Source organism: Balaenoptera musculus, chromosome 11 (assembly GCF_009873245.2).
Source record: "Balaenoptera musculus isolate JJ_BM4_2016_0621 chromosome 11, mBalMus1.pri.v3, whole genome shotgun sequence".
NCBI lineage: Eukaryota > Metazoa > Chordata > Mammalia > Artiodactyla > Balaenopteridae > Balaenoptera > Balaenoptera musculus.
Window position 1 is genome coordinate 154,078 of NC_045795.1, and position 15,868 is coordinate 169,945.

The 15,868-nt window shown below is 52.7% G+C and overlaps 1 protein-coding gene across 2 annotated transcripts in view; it reads left to right on the forward strand.

The window, feature by feature from the left end:
• Nucleotides 1–14,788, forward strand: part of DUSP22 (dual specificity phosphatase 22) — a 47,706-nt gene extending 32,918 nt beyond the window's left edge. Inside the window, exons 4-8 of one of the 2 annotated variants that reach the window (XM_036868345.1) lie at nucleotides 2,436–2,485; nucleotides 10,920–10,994; nucleotides 12,623–12,794; nucleotides 13,221–13,293; nucleotides 14,601–14,788. In XM_036868345.1, the coding sequence (XP_036724240.1) occupies nucleotides 2,436–2,485; nucleotides 10,920–10,994; nucleotides 12,623–12,794; nucleotides 13,221–13,293; nucleotides 14,601–14,647 (417 nt within the window). In that variant the 3' untranslated portion in view covers nucleotides 14,648–14,788. Of the gene's footprint in view, nucleotides 1–2,435; nucleotides 2,486–10,919; nucleotides 10,995–12,622; nucleotides 12,795–13,220; nucleotides 14,170–14,600 lie in introns of those variants that run through there. The other variant, XM_036868344.1, reaches the window with a different exon arrangement.
• The last annotated feature ends 1,080 nt before the right edge of the window (nucleotides 14,789–15,868 follow it).

Genomic DNA, 15,868 nt, shown 5'->3' on the forward strand with positions numbered 1-15,868 from the left:
CCCTCCTCTCTTCCTTTTCTCCATTTTTTTCTCTCCTCCCGACATACGGGCTGGGCCGGTTCTAGATTCTGCAGAATTAAGGGGCTGTCAGTCGGAAAGCGTGACAGGTGCTTTCACCCCACATTAGAGGGACCCACCTCAGCGTCGCTGACTGGCGAGTTGCTGAGACTGACAGTCGCAGGAGAAGGGAAAGTGGAACCCTGAGAACCCTTCGCGTCCCTCTGGAAGGGTTGGTCTGAAGGGAATTGGGGGAAGTGTGTGGGAGGGAAGCATTTCACAAGCTTCTGGGCCTGATCCAGCCAACTCTCACTTAAGAGTAAAAGGAAAAAAGTAAATGAGTCATTTCAATGGCGGATTACAAGGTGATCAGTGTGTGTCTACACCAGCAAGCCTGTTGGCCTCCGTGAGGGGAGGCCTGAAATGACTCTTTTTAACAGTATCGTTTCCTTTTCCATTTTCTTTCCCTGCAAATCAGGGCTGTCAAACCTCTCCGGGTTTGGAGGTGCTTTAGGACTTGAGGCAGCTGCTTCACTGTTTCCAGCAGAGCACAAGGCCCGGAGTCCAGGGGGACGGGGACAGAGACAGAAGGGGACAGTGAGGTGACGAAGCGAAGCTCGAGTGAGGGACAGCCTGCTGCTTCACATTCTTCTCCCAGCAGCTAACCCGTGGCGTGTTAGCGTGTTAGCACGTGTGGCCCCATGTGGAGTGTTCCTCCGTGAATAAGTAGCAGTAAAACTCATCTTCTTGGAGATCCAAAGGAGCCTTTGTTGGAAGGTGTCATGACTGACTCAAAACTGAAAAATATATATGTACATACATACATATACGTGTGTGTGTGTGTGTGTGTGTGTGTGTGTGTGTGTGAAATAAGCAGGAGAAACGATCTTTCTGACCTCTCGTGACGGCGGGGGACAGGAAGGGGAATTGTGCCACTCAGATCGTAGTTGCAGACAGCAGATTCCACTCTGAGGCACCTCAGCAGAAAGGGGCTTGCTAAGAGAGAGCCGAGGGCTATGATCTCCTCCGAAGAGCTGGAGAGACAGGCTGCCAACTGCAGCTCGAGGAACAACACCCAGTGCACAACATATGACTGCCCACTGCGACCTGCTGCCACGTCCGCCCAGCACTTCCCGCCTCCGCCGCCACCTGCACCTGCCGAGCAGGTGCTCTGTACCCATCTGACTCTTCCCGTGTCCTGTTTCCAAATCTGCCTCAAGTAGGTGTGTCAGATGATGCAATCAGGTCCCGAGTCTGCACCCTAACAGCAAAGGAGGTTGAGAAACATAGTTTCTGTAGCTTCTGTGTTAGAAAGTGGGATCCACAACGTGGAGAAGGACCACATGTTCCTCACAAGACTGCACTAGCAAATACAACACAGAAATTCCTAATGATATGAGTTGAGTGTAAAATTTTAATGACCAACTGCAAAAAAATTGCAAATAATTCTAGAAATAATAATTTTATGCCTTCAACTGCTAAGGGACTTGCGGTTGTCTGTACCATGATTCCACATATTTCTCCTTCTTTGACTCTCTTAGGTTGGTTACTTTTCTAGTTTCTGATATGTTTCCCCCCATTAATCATCTATGACCTGGTGGCTAGATTCTATTAGATTAGGCTATCAAGAGAGAAAGACTTAAAAGTGGTTTATTTAAGTCTTCATGAAGCCATATTCCTTCGCAAAGTTTGCTGAGATTTCTAGACCTTGTATTTTTACTTGACATTGAAGACCTTTCGTATTATACTTTAACTCCCTCCAACGAAGAGGCAACCAAGTTTTTAATAAAACTCAAATTTGGCATGATTTTTTTATAGTATGAATTTATGTAAACATTTTTATAGATTTTTATAGTGAACAATGTGAAGTTCATTTTTTTTCAAATTGGGTCATCCTTTTAAAAAAATATTAGTTTGGTATGTAAACTTTTACTCTTCTGAAAAGCAAGCAAAATAAATCAAATTGTTTCCAGTGAGTGAAGCGCCTACCATTGCATCAGTGAAACTGTAACTCTCCTCCTCCTAAGACTGTCATATAACATGTCATCATGGTAAGGTTTTTACTATCAGTGCTTCCTTTTTGGCCATTCAGGATCTTAAATGAAATAGATTTAAAGAGTAGAGTATTTGAACAAGCATCAGAGATGATAGTTTTGAAACTTGTAGACACTTCCTGGGAAGGACTCAATTATCTCGCTTTTTTGATAAACCCTACAAACTAACCTACAAACTAGAGCATGAATATTTGTGTGCATGGTCATAGAAAATGACCAGGAACTTAACTAAGAGTCTTCCTCCAGTTCCTTGGCAATAGAAGATGAGTGAAAAACTTCTCCTTTTTACTTTTTATTTTTTGACCTGAGTAAATAGTTCCTTTAAATGTTTTTCTCCACAGAGTATCATCTTTTTATCTTATTTTATTTTTTATCATTCCACAGGGGGTTAAATACCTGTGCATTCCAGCAGCGGATTCACCATCTCAAAACCTGTAAGTTTTTTTCTGTATTATTTGGACATATTAAAGATAAAGGACTTCAAGTCATCAGAGCAGAGGGGCCTTGATGCACAGCTGCTGCCCTGCAGCGAGGTGGGAGGCCCAAGAGGTCGGTGCTCCTGGTTTGCCGGTCCTTCCACTGTGCAGCTCTGACGCTGGGATGTGTATAAGGAGCCTAATTTTGCAAAGGGTGCCTCAAACCAAACCTTTAGCATGTTCACCCTTTCCCTAGAAGCTGTTGCATTTTGTCCAATAGAAACAGAATATGAGCCACAAACACAAGCCACACATATAATTTTAGATTTTCTAGGAGCCACATTAAAAAGTAAAAAAGAGACAGGTGACAATAATTCTAATAATATGTTTTATTTAACCCACTATACTCAAAATACTATCAATTCAACATGTGCTCATCATTTTAAAAATGAGATATTTTATATCCTTTTATTCATACAAAGTCTTCAAAATCTGGTGTGCTTTTTACACTTACATTCCGTTCGGACCAGCGTCGTCTCAAGTGCCCAGCGGCCTCACATGGCCAACGGCCACCTGAGGGACAGCTTCCTTGGAAAGCTGGTCTGAGTTGAGAGACCAGGTTTTTCTGGTCAGGAAAGTCCTGCCCTCTCTTCCCCGCAGCTGAATACATCTCTGATGCCGCTTTAGCTCTCTCTGTCCCTCCAAGGAGAGATTCGTAATCGTTCTCCTTTGCAGATTCCCCACAGTCGTACAGGACCTGTGGGACTGGGCTTTGGCGGATGGGGGACAGGGGTTGGAGACCACCGAGGTTACAGCTGTGACACCACACTCCTCGGTGTCTGGAGGTGGCACGGACTAGATGAAAGTCTTCCTGAGCCTGGATCTGAGCCAGGCAGGCTGAGGGGCACAGGAGCCGAGGACGTGCCTGTTCAGGACGTCCGGCGACCCGGCCTCTGCCTCGCAGACTCACCTTTGCTGCCTGTTTTAGGTCAGACACACGACCCTTCCAGAGTGACACGTTGCTGCGTTTCATCAGGGAAGAGGCTGTGGTGGTTGAGAACTGGGGAGTCCACGGGCTTGTCAGGATTGAGAACCTTCATGGTTCTCAAGCGTTATCGCCTGCAGGCCCGACATGGCAGCAGTACAGACCGTACAATCTTACCCCTCTGAAGGCAGTCCAGTACTGAATGTCAGCCAACCTTGGTTTTTCACTGCTGGAGAGCAGAGAAATCACAGGTTATGCAGTAATTTTGTGAGGTCTACCTGTTTGGAAAAACGGGAGGCTATAGTCAGATGGACTGATGGGGGAAAGAGCAAAGGTGAGGGCAGGGGCAGGAGGTGTAGAGTCAGACCAGGAAGGGGCAGGGGAGGCTGGACGGAGGGCCAAAGCCTCCTACCCAAAGCCTGTGTTTCCACAACAGCTCTCCATATTTCACAGAAAAAGTCAATCTTTAAGATCGAGGATGGTGAAGGAAAGGTTCTATAGGATCACCAGGAAAACAGTAGTAGCCTAGATCTGGAAGGAGAAGAAGTATCAGAGAACTTCCTTGGTTACTAGTCGTGTCGAGAAACAGAAGTGGTTGGAGGGCATGGTGTATACGGAAGGAAGTGAGCCACTGCCTTTCTCTCGAGACCACGGCAATCTTCTGCCCATGTTTTGGTGGCTATTTTAAGAATGGTTGCTCTGCTCTTATCTCAAACCGAAATTCTAACACTGTTGAACTTGTCGGTACCTGATTGGCATTCTGACCCTTCGGAAGAATCCGACTGCAACAGCCCGTGGGTGTTTGTGGTCAGGGCAGATGGCCACTCTGCTCGAACCGCCCCAGGACTCTTCAGCTTCGGTAGAGGCAGGCCCGGTGCTCCACGTCTGGGGCAAGGACCCTGACTCACCAGGTGAAGACGGCGCTCAGCGGTCCTGCCCTGTGCAGACAAGTGAGCGGTAGACCCAGACCGCTTAGGGATCTCAGGTTCAAAAGCAGCTCCCTCTGCCTCGGGCCAGTCATTCTAACGCCCCTGCACTTCAGTTCTCTCATCTGCAAACGCCTGCCTCCAGGATTTGTGGAGATGAGACCGTGTGTGTGGAAGTGTTCTCCGTGACCTCCGAGCACTTTTGAAAATAAGAGTGTGATTTTACTCAGAGTGCGTTGGTGGGGCCTGAGAGTTACAGGAAGGGTAGCTCTGGTGCTCAGGAGGCCCTCACGGATGCTGGGAAGGTGTGATCCAGGGAAGGACGGGGACAGAGGGTGCAGCCGCCGGTCCCCTGACTTCCGATGTCTCCTGGGTCTGTTCAGATCTTCTGGCAAAACCAGCCCGAGCACAGTCAACCTGGGGCCAGAGGACTAGCTCGTAAGATTTGAACTAGTTCTCTCCTGTCCCACGTGTGTACGGATGTCTGGTTACGATGTGTGGTTTGCTTCTTTCCCTTTCCTTGAACCCGGCCAAGAGTGTGGTCCAGCAGGTGGGTGCTGCGGCGTCCGGGCTTGGGGCTGGCGACAGGCCGAGCTGGGCAGTGGCCGTCGCTGCTGTTGTGACTGAAGCCCTGCAGCAGCCCGAGCTGGGGTTCAGGTGGAAAAGGGCGTCCGGACCATAACTCAGCGAAAGACAGTCGTGCTCATAGGCACGTGTGTGATTCTTCAGGGAAACTTCTATTTTTGATCCATTAGTAATAGCAAGGCTTATATACAGGTAAGGATTTAGGTGCATGAATGTCCACGATTCTATAAATGTTTCTTGCTTTAGTGAAGTTATATGGAGATCGTGAAGTTAAGCTTGGAATTCGAGGGTACTTCGTATGTTAAGAGGCAGCCTATGAAATAGTTTGAGTTTCTCTACCTGTTACAGATATTTCACTGGAAAGCACAGCGAGCATGCATTCATGATACGGTGAGACGGTTAACGCTGGCAGGCAGAGCTCTTGACTGCTCTGTATCACCCACCTCGCTTTGGGTAGCTCGTATTTATTACTCACCAAGTAGTAGGAGCATGTGCCTTCAGTTTCTGTATCATCAGCCAATGTAGATGGTCAGGAGACAAATCCTCTAACTGCTCTGGAAACCCAGTTAGAACCAGGGGTCCTTCAGTCTAGCAGCTTTTACTTCCTGGTGCCCAAGAGTTCCTATATTTAATGACAAAAATAAATTCTAGAAAACTGTATTGCTTATATTTTTAAACTTAGTTACAGATTTTAAAAATTATTTCCAACTTTGGATATAACTTAAGGTTTTATATCCTAACTCTTTCCCCACAAATCCCTATACCAGCAGGAATTCTTCTTGCTAGTTATGCTTAGTAAGAGGGTTGTGACCTTTGGAGACTAACTGCGTTCGGTCACCGCAGACGCTCCAGGAAGGTCAGTTTTCTGTCTTGGCCGTACTCCTCACAAACTCCCCTCTGATCTTCCAGGAACCCGAAATGCATAACCCTGGCTGGAGACAGCAGTAACACATCAGAATTTTAGCTTGGTCCCCACTACCACCCCGCCTCACAAAGTCAGGACACGTGGAAGTTCAGGTCCTCACAGTGGCCACAACCCCACAGACCCCAGGCTGACGCGTTCTGCGTGATTTGCAGAATTGGAGGCGTCGTCGGGTTTACATCAAATGCACACCCCTTCTGCCAGTGGCCGACGTGCAGTGGTTGAGTGAACTGAGGCTTCTGGAAATGTTTGCTTTTGCTTTCTGTCTGTGCTTCCCTGGGCAAGTCATTTGAACCTCACTTGTCTCCCCTGTGGAATACCTGTCTCACACGATTTCTGTAGCATTAGGTGAGGTAGTGCAAGTGTGTAAAGACACTAAGTGTCTCCAAAGAATCAGATTCCATATTTTGCCTCTTCGAGAAGGGAGTGTTAACGTGTCTTGAGAGTGAATGGTTGGAGGTATCGCAGCTTATTTTATTCATTCTTAGTTTAATGTTTATCAGATTGCTATTAGTATTTAGACACCATCAGGGGAGGGTTATCTTCTTTGTCTTCTCTGTGGCGCTGCAGCGTCACATCTTCGCAGCAGAAACTTGGTGACAACAGTGGCTTGAGAGTCGAGCAGGGTCTCAGGTTCCTGGGGTTTTTGTGGAGAGAAGAGGCACCAGAAATGCAGAGCGCTTGCATTAAACCCTCCTTGCTTTATTCCACCTCCTGTCTTTTTGTGTGTGTTTTCTTTAGTTTAGCTCATGTCTTCTGTACTTCCAGCTCTCTTTTTCTCTCATTTACATTTTTCTTTATTTTTATTATTAAAAAGCAGTTTTGCGAGATCAGAGCTAAGTGGGCCCTGATGTGCTCTGTCCTGCTTCCAGACAAAGATGCACATACACACCTGCACACACACGACTCCTGAGGACTTTGCGGTCGCAGAATGAGAAATATGTGGAAAATGTGTATTGCATTTTTCATAAGACTTCACTCATTCAACTTAAAAACCTATTTTTTAGTCTTAGACTATGTCGTCCTTGCTTTTTTGGGGTGGAACTGCTCTTTGTGAAATGACGTTGTAGCAGATGGTAGAGAGGGGGTGTGTTTTTGTTTGTTTTTTAAATGACCTTATTTGGCAAAATGAAAAGTACAGTACACATATTCCCCGCGATTTTTCTTTAAATGTTGACAGTGCAGGAAATGTAAAAGTTGCGGAAGCCTTGACATAAATGTGCTGAAGGCTGTGTGCAGCCTGCTCCGGGTGAGGAAGTTTCCTTCCCGCTCACCTCGGGTGCAGTGAGAGCTGCCCGGTCAGCGCAGGGCCTGGGGGGCTGGGCTGACTCTGCCCCGGGAGGAAGCAGCTCTCTGACCTGAGCCCACCCTCCAGAGCCCGCACCCAGAGAAGACACTCCACCCGTAGGCTTTTTTTTTAAACATTCTTTTCTGAGGGAAAAAACCCCTAAGGTGCTGGCCTTTCCTGGTCTTTTTCTCCTTTGCTGCGCACACGTGCATACTGCGCACACGTGCATACACACATACACACACACGTTCATACTCTGATGAGGGGCAGGAGAAGCGGCCTGGATCTTGTGGCTTGTGCTGTCAGCGCAGCCTGGTATGGCGCTGCTGGCTTTGGGGTGAGCCCAGCTGCCCCCCAAGGTGCTGGGCCAGACCTCCCACAAGCAGAGTCCTTCCCAGCAGGACAGGACCGCCTCAGACCCCCCAACAGTGGGGACCACAGCCTCCAAGTCTTGCAGTCTTGGAGTAAGAAGAGATGGTCCAAACTCAAAAGAATGAGCGTCAGGTGGTGTGGCTCTGCTAGGTTCGTCCAGCGTCCTTTCCCGAAGGTCAGGAAAACCCGGCTGGTCCTGCCCTTGGCCTCTGGATGGAGAGGGCGGGCTGGGATGCACTGGCCCGTGGGGAGGGCCAGCACGGACTGCGGAGGAGGAAGGAGGGGACAGTGGCACAGCTGCCGGGCTGTGCACCAACCCCACGGAAGGGCACCTCTCGCCTGGCCCCCGCGCTCTCGGCGATTGTCGGCAGCCACGTGCGCGTGTAGGCGCGCGTCCTTGTGGACGTGCCCAGCTGGCTGTCCTCCGACAGAGCTTGCCCGCGTGTCTCTGTGTGGAAGTAAAGGTACAGCACAGAGATCAGGAATAGGGAACCGGCGTTCAGTGAAACAGCCTGTGGCGGATGTGCTTCCCTCTGGGCTTCTGCTTTGATCCAGGGTTGAGCAACGTGCGGCCCGGAGCCCCGGGTATTTCCCACTGTGGAGGAGGGGTGTGATGACCGGGCCAGGGCTTATGTCACGAGCTTCCCTGGAAATAACCTACCCCAGGAGCGCTGAGCGCACCTGCCTCCTGGCTTTCCTTGGAAGAGGCACTTCGAGGAGTGTCTGTCCGGCTTGGCCTCGTGCCCGGTCTTGCCCGTGAGTCAAGTTTCGAGGTGGGGCTCTGAGCGGGCCCTCCGTGGGCATCATTAAGCTCCTGGGCCGGAGCCCTTGTCCCAAAACAGTGATGGGCCGGAGCCGTCGGTGGGTTTTTCCTGGACTTGACTCCTGATGCAGACAGAGCTGAAAGAGGAAAGGCTGGGGGGAGACCCTCCTCACAGCTTCCTTGTCTGGGGGCCCCTCGCACACACGCTCTGGGCTCTGGCCACTTTGGATGTTTCCCTGCTGACCACACCCCACCTCAGCCTCTCATGCCGAGACGTGGCAAAACTGACCCTTGAACCCAGCACCACGCCTTATTTAGGACCTGGGTTTCCTCGTGCGTGTGGTTTCGGACATGCAGGTGTGAAAGGCAGGCGGAAGAGGTTCCCACCCAGGGGTTTCAGTAAAGGGGCTCACTTGTCACTTGTCATCTCTGCAAGGTGTCGGTGGCCTCCCCAGGGCCGACAGGTCCCCGGGACAAGCCACCCGCCTGGTGTAGCTTCCACAGTGTGTTCCGAGGCCGTCCGTGCTCCCCACGCGCTCAGGCCGTTGTCTCTCGTTTCCTGATTCGCTCTTCCTTTGCTGGGAGGGTCTTCTTCCCACCTGTCTCATCTCAGACACAGCTGTCCTGGACCAGAAAGAGCCCCACAGAGGACAGGCGAGAGCATGGGCTGCAGGCATGGAGAGGCCTCTTGGGAACCCTTGGATACTGCAGTGTGGCCAGCCTAGGGTGCGGAAGTGTGTGCCCTCAGCCGCTAGCCTGCAGTTGAGATGGGCCTGGGTCCTGGGCGAACTGCCTAGCCCTGGACCCACAGTCAAAGCTGCCCACCCTCTGGCGTGTCTGCAGGGGAAACCACGAGGCAGAGGGTGGGCGGGCAGCCTGTAGCCGCTCCTCGGCCACTGAGTGGCTCAGTGTCTTTAAAACCGTTGCGCTTGTTAACATCAGGTAGGCAGTGCTTGACTGTAAATAGCAGAATATCTGATTGACAGTGTTTTAAGTTATAAAGACGTTGGTTTACTTCACTCCCTACCCAAGAAGCCTGGGCAGCAGCTCCTGGAGCCCCTTCCACCCCGGAGGCCTGCCACCTGTGGTCGCGGGGCGGCTGACGCAACTCTGGGCACAAGCCACTTCCCAGTCTCCTGGCAGGAAGCCTGGGGCAGAGATGCCCTTCCTTTTATCAGGAGCGGCCCCCAGCCCACAGCCTCCCCTTTACTTCTCTGTGGCCGGAACTGGAGGGAAGACGGGCCTCCGAGGGACTGGGAACTGCTGCCCGACAGCCTCAGGGTGATGGAGGAGACCCCCGCAGCCCCAGCCCTTCCCAGGCATCAGAGGAGTTCACCGCCAGCTCCGCCTGCTGAGAGACAGGATGGGCGGCGCTCCCCGCCCCAGACCGGACCTGTAGCCCCCAGGGCCACACCCTCTGCCCCTCCCTGCTCTGCTGCCTGGCCTTCCTGGCTTCTGCCTCACGGCCCTGCTCCGAGGTCTCCTCGGATTTCAGGATCACAGCAGGAATCTTTCCTTGCCTGTTTTACAGCAAGTCGGTTTGGGGGAGTAGCGTTGCGGCGCCCTGCTCACTTTGTACGTTTACACTGGGAGCGTTTGCCCCTGGGAAAGTCAGCAGAAGCACCCCTTGCCCTGCTCTATAGTCAGGTTTCAGGCGAGAGTCTAGAGTCTGTGGGTGGGACCCTGGCCCCTCCACACGTGGTGGCATCAGGCCTGCCACTACAGTTTCCTCTGTGCCAGCTGCCCTAATCCAGCCGGGCACCGGCACTTGGGTTTCTGAGTCTCTTCTGCAGTCAGGAGCTGCTGAGTCTGCTTCTCTTGCCTGAATTCCCCGTTCTTACTCCTGTCATTCACCCTGACAGGAGACAGCGGTCCTAGTTTGCGTGGCTGGGAACGACATTTTATTCAGCTCTGAATCTCTTGCATCTTAGCAGAGTCCCTGCTAAGTAATCACTACTCAGTAGGTGTTGTGACTTTAGTCCATGGGCAGCTTTAGGTGTTTTGCTGCTTTATAAGCCATTCAAAGGCAGGAGACGTCGAAAAGCACATACTCGGTGGTTCCCCTCAGAGTACTTGTACTTAACCCACCTACGCATCTAGAACATGCTGGTGCGCACAGCTGGGCATGAACCAGGGGCGGGAGAAGGGGGTCGTAGACAAGCTGAGGGTCAGGAGAAAAGATCATGGTGTCATCTTCATGCAGGACCTCAGAGTTTGCAAAGCACGTTGGTATACGTTTCTTTGTCCCAGCCTGTGAGACATAGCTCCCACTTTCTAAGTGAGGTTAAGGGAAGCTAGGTGACATTCCCAAAGTCCCATATCCAGTGAGGCCGAGCAGGACTGGAGCTGCAGCTCCCCTTCCCCGGCCTGGAGGACGGGCAGACAGGACCTATCCACAGACTGTCAGAAACGAACTGGCCTTGGGGCTCAGGGAGCCCACACTGGGTGGGCACCTCCCTCACCTGAGCGGCTGGCGAGCAGGTCAGTGTACTGCTGAGTGTTGAGGGACCCAGACTGACCATGGGGCTGGGCAGGACCCACGCCCCAGCAAGTCAGTGGCGTTCAGTGAAACAGCCTGTGATGTCACTTCTCTCCTTTTTCCTCACCCCAGGACAAGACATTTCAAAGAAAGTATTCAATTCATCCACGAGTGCCGCCTGCGAGGTGAGGGCTGCCTTGTTCACTGGTACGTGTGCCCCTGCCGGGTGACCCCGGGCCTGTTCTGCTCACCTCCCCCAAACGCCCAGTACACACCCCACCCGACCCTGCCTGTTTGTTAGCCATTGTTTGCTTTTGTGCAAAGAGAACCGTACATCCTTTCTTTCCTTTTCACTTAGGATTTTCATTTTCTCAGTTAGGGTTCTGCAGGGACTGTTGAGGTCACGACACAGAAACTCCTTTTCCAGCCTTCCTCCGAGATCCCGTCAGAATATGAGCTCCGCCCAGTGTCCATGCAGAACACTGCTTCTTGCTGGAGAGTTTTGATTGCACGTGTGGGCGTTCAGCATTGCGTTACTGTCACACCAAAATGACCATTGTTTCTCAGTTTATAGATTGGAGCTTTTATGTGTTTTGGGCTTATACTTTGCTTTAAAGAGAACTGAATAGACTCTTAGAACTGAGCAATTCCTATGCAGCTATCCACCCGCATTCAGCTGCAGTCTGTGTGGTACATACGCATACACCTGGGCACACATCGTGCAGAGAAAGCTGCAGAGAAAGACACAGAACTCAGGCACAGTGCCCTGCACCTGACACATCGCAGGCACTCAGGGAATGTGGGCCCTCGTTTCATCACTGCCCATTTTCATTTTACTTTTAAAAAGAGCGGGACATGTAATAAACACAAAGTGCAGGTTTTGTGACATTTGCTCGCAGTTGCCTCAGAACACTTCGCGGTGCAGTCAGAGCCGTTTCAAGGGGCTCTGGAGCCTTGTGCCTGGTGGGTTAGCACCTGCCCGGCTGCAGCCCAAGGGGATGTATTTTTCTTTAACGCTTTCTCAGTTTTTCTGATACACAGCCCGAGGGAAGAACCACTACTTGAGAGTGGTTTTTTACTATTATTTATATTTGAATATGTGCAGGCCTGATATTCTAGGAATTTGTGTCTCATACAGTTGTGTCAATCTGAAGATAGGCTTTTCTAAAAATGAGAAACTCGCTAAACTTCCCCATCTAAACCGTTGCTGAGTCTGACGCAGCACCACCTCTCTGTGACCACCTTAATTTGCATGTGCATTTAAAATCGGTCCCCTTACTCAGCCTGTGAGAGAAAATTGACCGTTATGGCCTGCAGAGCGTGCCCACGCTGGCACTCTGCTTATGTATGTGAAGAGGATCACAAAATATTTGGTAAGGGCTTCTGTATTTAATGAGTTTTTTAAGTTATAGACTTGGCCCTTGTATCTCTAAGAAAACCAGACTTTAAAAACGTGAGGCTGTCTAAATGGCTGCAGATCATAACTGGGTTTGCTGCTCAGATCCTGGACCCCTGCAGTCCCTGGATGTCCTTTAGTTACTTCGTCTGTCCAGGGAGATGGGACTATCTGAAGAGGGGCTCAGGCGCAATAGAGAATCAGAAGATGGAAGTGTCCGGAGCCGCAGCCAGTAGAAAACCAATAAAAAATGAGGCTGCACAGGCGAAGAACGCCTGAGCTTCTAGTGGCATAAAGCAGAGAGAGCTGGCGTGTCCTGCGTGATCGCCTAGTAACGTACTGGCTTGCTGTCCACGCGCGCTCCGAGGCAGGAAGGCTTCCTCGGTGGGTCCTCAGGGTCCCCGACCCTCCCCTGCCTGTGTGGTTCTTGGCCCCGCAGCCTGGCCGGCGTCTCCAGGAGCGTGACTCTGGTGGTGGCATACATCATGACGGTCACCGACTTCGGCTGGGAAGACGCCCTGCGCACCGTGCGTGCGGGCAGGTCCTGCGCAAACCCCAACCTGGGCTTCCAGAGGCAGCTCCAGGAGTTTGAGGAGCGCCAGGTCCGTCAGGTAAGCGTGCTCGGGGGCTGGGAACGCACCTCCGTCCTTCCACGCCCGCCCAGACTTGTGGAGGCTGGAAAGGCCCCCCGAGGTCGGCTGGTCCAAGGACACCCCTTGAGCCCCTCTGCAGTATCACTGGCCCCTCGTCCACCAGCCGCTGCGGTCATTCCCTTTTCCCACCGTCCTCAGGCCCCATGGTAGCTTCTGTTTCTCTGTCTTGGGGTCAAGTGCCATTTCCTTGGTCAGGCTTGCTTTCACGTTCTCAGGCCAGAACCTGGAAGAAGCAGTCATTTCTCTTGCTAACCCTAACCCTCAGAGCTGACTGCCCGATGCCCCTTGGCCCCCTGTTCATAGGGGCAAACCTGCACCATCAGGTAGCAGGTGGGAGTGTAGGGGGTGAGCTGTGTGACGTCCTGGTTTGTTTCACGTCTCCAGTTCCGCCAGTGGCTGAAGGAGGAGTACGGAGAGAGCCCTTTGCGGGATGCAGAAGAAGCCAGAGGCATTCTGGGTAAATACAAAGAGCAGGGGCGCGCGGAGCCCCCGCCTGGCGCCGGGCGCTGGGGTGGCCTCCCGGCCGCGCCTCCTCCGGCCTACGGCAGCTGCACCACGGAGACCTAGCCGAGCCCTCGGCGCCCCTGCCCGCGGACGGGAAGGGGTGTCCCGGTGGATCCAGGTCCCCCCCGAGACCCCAGCAGCCCCACCCCCAGCTTCTGCGCCGCCCAGACGCTGCTGCCTCACACCCGTGGGCAAGCTGGGGAGCGTGCACGCGCGCGCGTGTGTGTGAGTGAGTGAGCGTGAGTTCTGAACGTGTGCGCTGCGGGAGCTGCCTTGAAAGCCACACTGCCGGCATCGGCCTCACTGCCTTTCCCCGTGCGAGATCCGCTGGAAGGCACTTGGAGGTGGCCGTGGAGGAGCCGCCGGGCCTGCAAGCGGGCAGTGGGGAGGCCTCAGGGTGGCCAAGGGGGCAGCAGGGGCCCCCTCCGCCTTCTGAGGGCGGCACTGGGCCCCGGGGCCCGGAGGTGGCCGAGCGGGCCCTCCTGCCGCCGCCGGCCCTGCTCAGCCCTGCCCTTCCGAGCCCTGCTCGGTGTGTGCCCGCCTGAACCGCCGGCCCTTGGGTGGTGTGGGGCGCAGCCCAGACGCCCGCCCTCGGCTCCCCCGTCCAGCTTCCCCTCCTCCCAGCCTCCTGCTGTTCTCACTCTGGGGAACCCCTCGCAAGGCTTGCATGCACCTTCGGGATTTAGGAAGAAAGAGCAGTTGTTAGGCACTGTCACGGTTTGCGCTTAAAAATACATTTAATGCCTGAGCACTTATTAAGCACCTTCATGTCTGCTGTGGATTTGGGATTTGATCTCAGCTACCTCATTAAACGGTTTTTGAAAAAGTGTTTTTCATTATTCCAATCAACTCTGCCTCACGGTTGAAAGCGTTTGGTCACGATTGCTTTTGAAGCCAAAGGGAAAAGGATCATATCATTGGGCCACTCGAAGCTTCTGATGCGGGCTTTGGGAGCGCTTTGTGGTGGGTAAATCCGACGTCAGGCCAAGCCAGCTGGCCAGGCTCCACACTCGTGCAGGCCCCAGATGTACAGCAAGAAAGGAAAGCGCAGCCGCGGAGCTCCTCACCTACAGCCAAGACAGTTTGCTCTAAAGTAATGTTTTCCTTAAACCAAAAAGAAATGTAAATATGTTAACAGAAGAAGTATTTAGGAGTCAGCTTGAAGACTTAAATACGGGTACAACGTGAACGCCTAGATCTATTCCTGTAACCTGAAATGTTGTCCTAATATCGGTCGCCAGTAACATTCTTTCTCCACAGCCACCCCAGGGATTCTGAAGTACTGCGCCTCTCTCAGAAGACTGTAATGTACCTGAAATATTGCAAAGCCAGAGTTTAGGTGCTGCCCAGAAGAAAAGCAACCAGAGTTCATTTTTCGGTGTCCAGAAGTAATTTGTGAACTCGCCTGTTTTCATTTTAAACAATACATATGCAATTGTGTCATCATATGTTGGGAACTACGCGTCCTCTTTGACAAGGGAAGGGTTTTTACCTAATTCCTCTGCTGCGGCTCCTTCTTTGCCCTTAGCCCTGCTGCCCCCAGGCCATCTCAGGGCCCTGCTGCCCCACCCGGTGACCCCGCGGTAATCGTGGTTGCCACCCCCGAGGGCCCTGCTGGGCACACCTGCCCCTGGGGACTGTCTCCTGGGCTGTTTCGTCCTGGGGTCTCGCCTCCACCACACGTGCATGCATCTGGTGAAGGGCAGCTCCACACGCTGCGCCCGCCCTTAGCTGGGGTGTGGATCCCACTTGCTTCTGCCACGGGCGCCACGAGGCACGTTCGGAGGCTGTCCCCCGGCAGTGACGCTGCTTTATTTTAAGGCCACTCCCTCCTCCAGAAGGAGGGTAGTGACGGCAGGAGACGTGAACTCCTTTCCCCGGGAGAGAAAGCGGGTCCCCCGCTTGAGCAGAGGGAAGTCTGGGGGGTGCGCAGGGCCGTCTCCCAACTCCGCTCTCGGCTTCAACGTGAAGGACACTAGCCGGTGTGAAGAGCAGTTTAAGTCTGTTTCCCAACGTTCTCTCGTCGAACTCCAGTGGGGGAAGAAGGAAATTTAACTTTTTACTTAAAGGAGAGGTTTGGCGGGACTACAGGAGCTGAGGTGTGTGGGCTCGTTGGCTGAAGGAGGCTTGACCTGTGTGCTGCGTCTCCAGTGCCTGGACGCTCCTGGCAAGGGCTCGGGGCAGGACACTTTGTGCCAGAACGGCCCCTGATGGGTGTGGGATGACGGGCATCACGATGCTTATTCTGACTTGACAGGCCTACCTGGGTGAAGAACAGGTGATCCAGGTGGAGGTGCCAGGCCTCGAGGCCCTGAGGTGTCTCCACTGCCCACCTGTGAGGGCGTGCCAGGGGGCATGAGGAAACAGCATGAGGGAAGCAGGGTTTCCGGCGAGGGCCCCAACCCTGTGGGCTCCCCCGCCCCTCGTGGCACCCACGACAATCACCTAGTAATCGGTGCTCTGCAGGTCACGAACTGTCACCTTGAAGCTGTATAAACCCACAGAGAAGGTATTATTTCATTCACTTG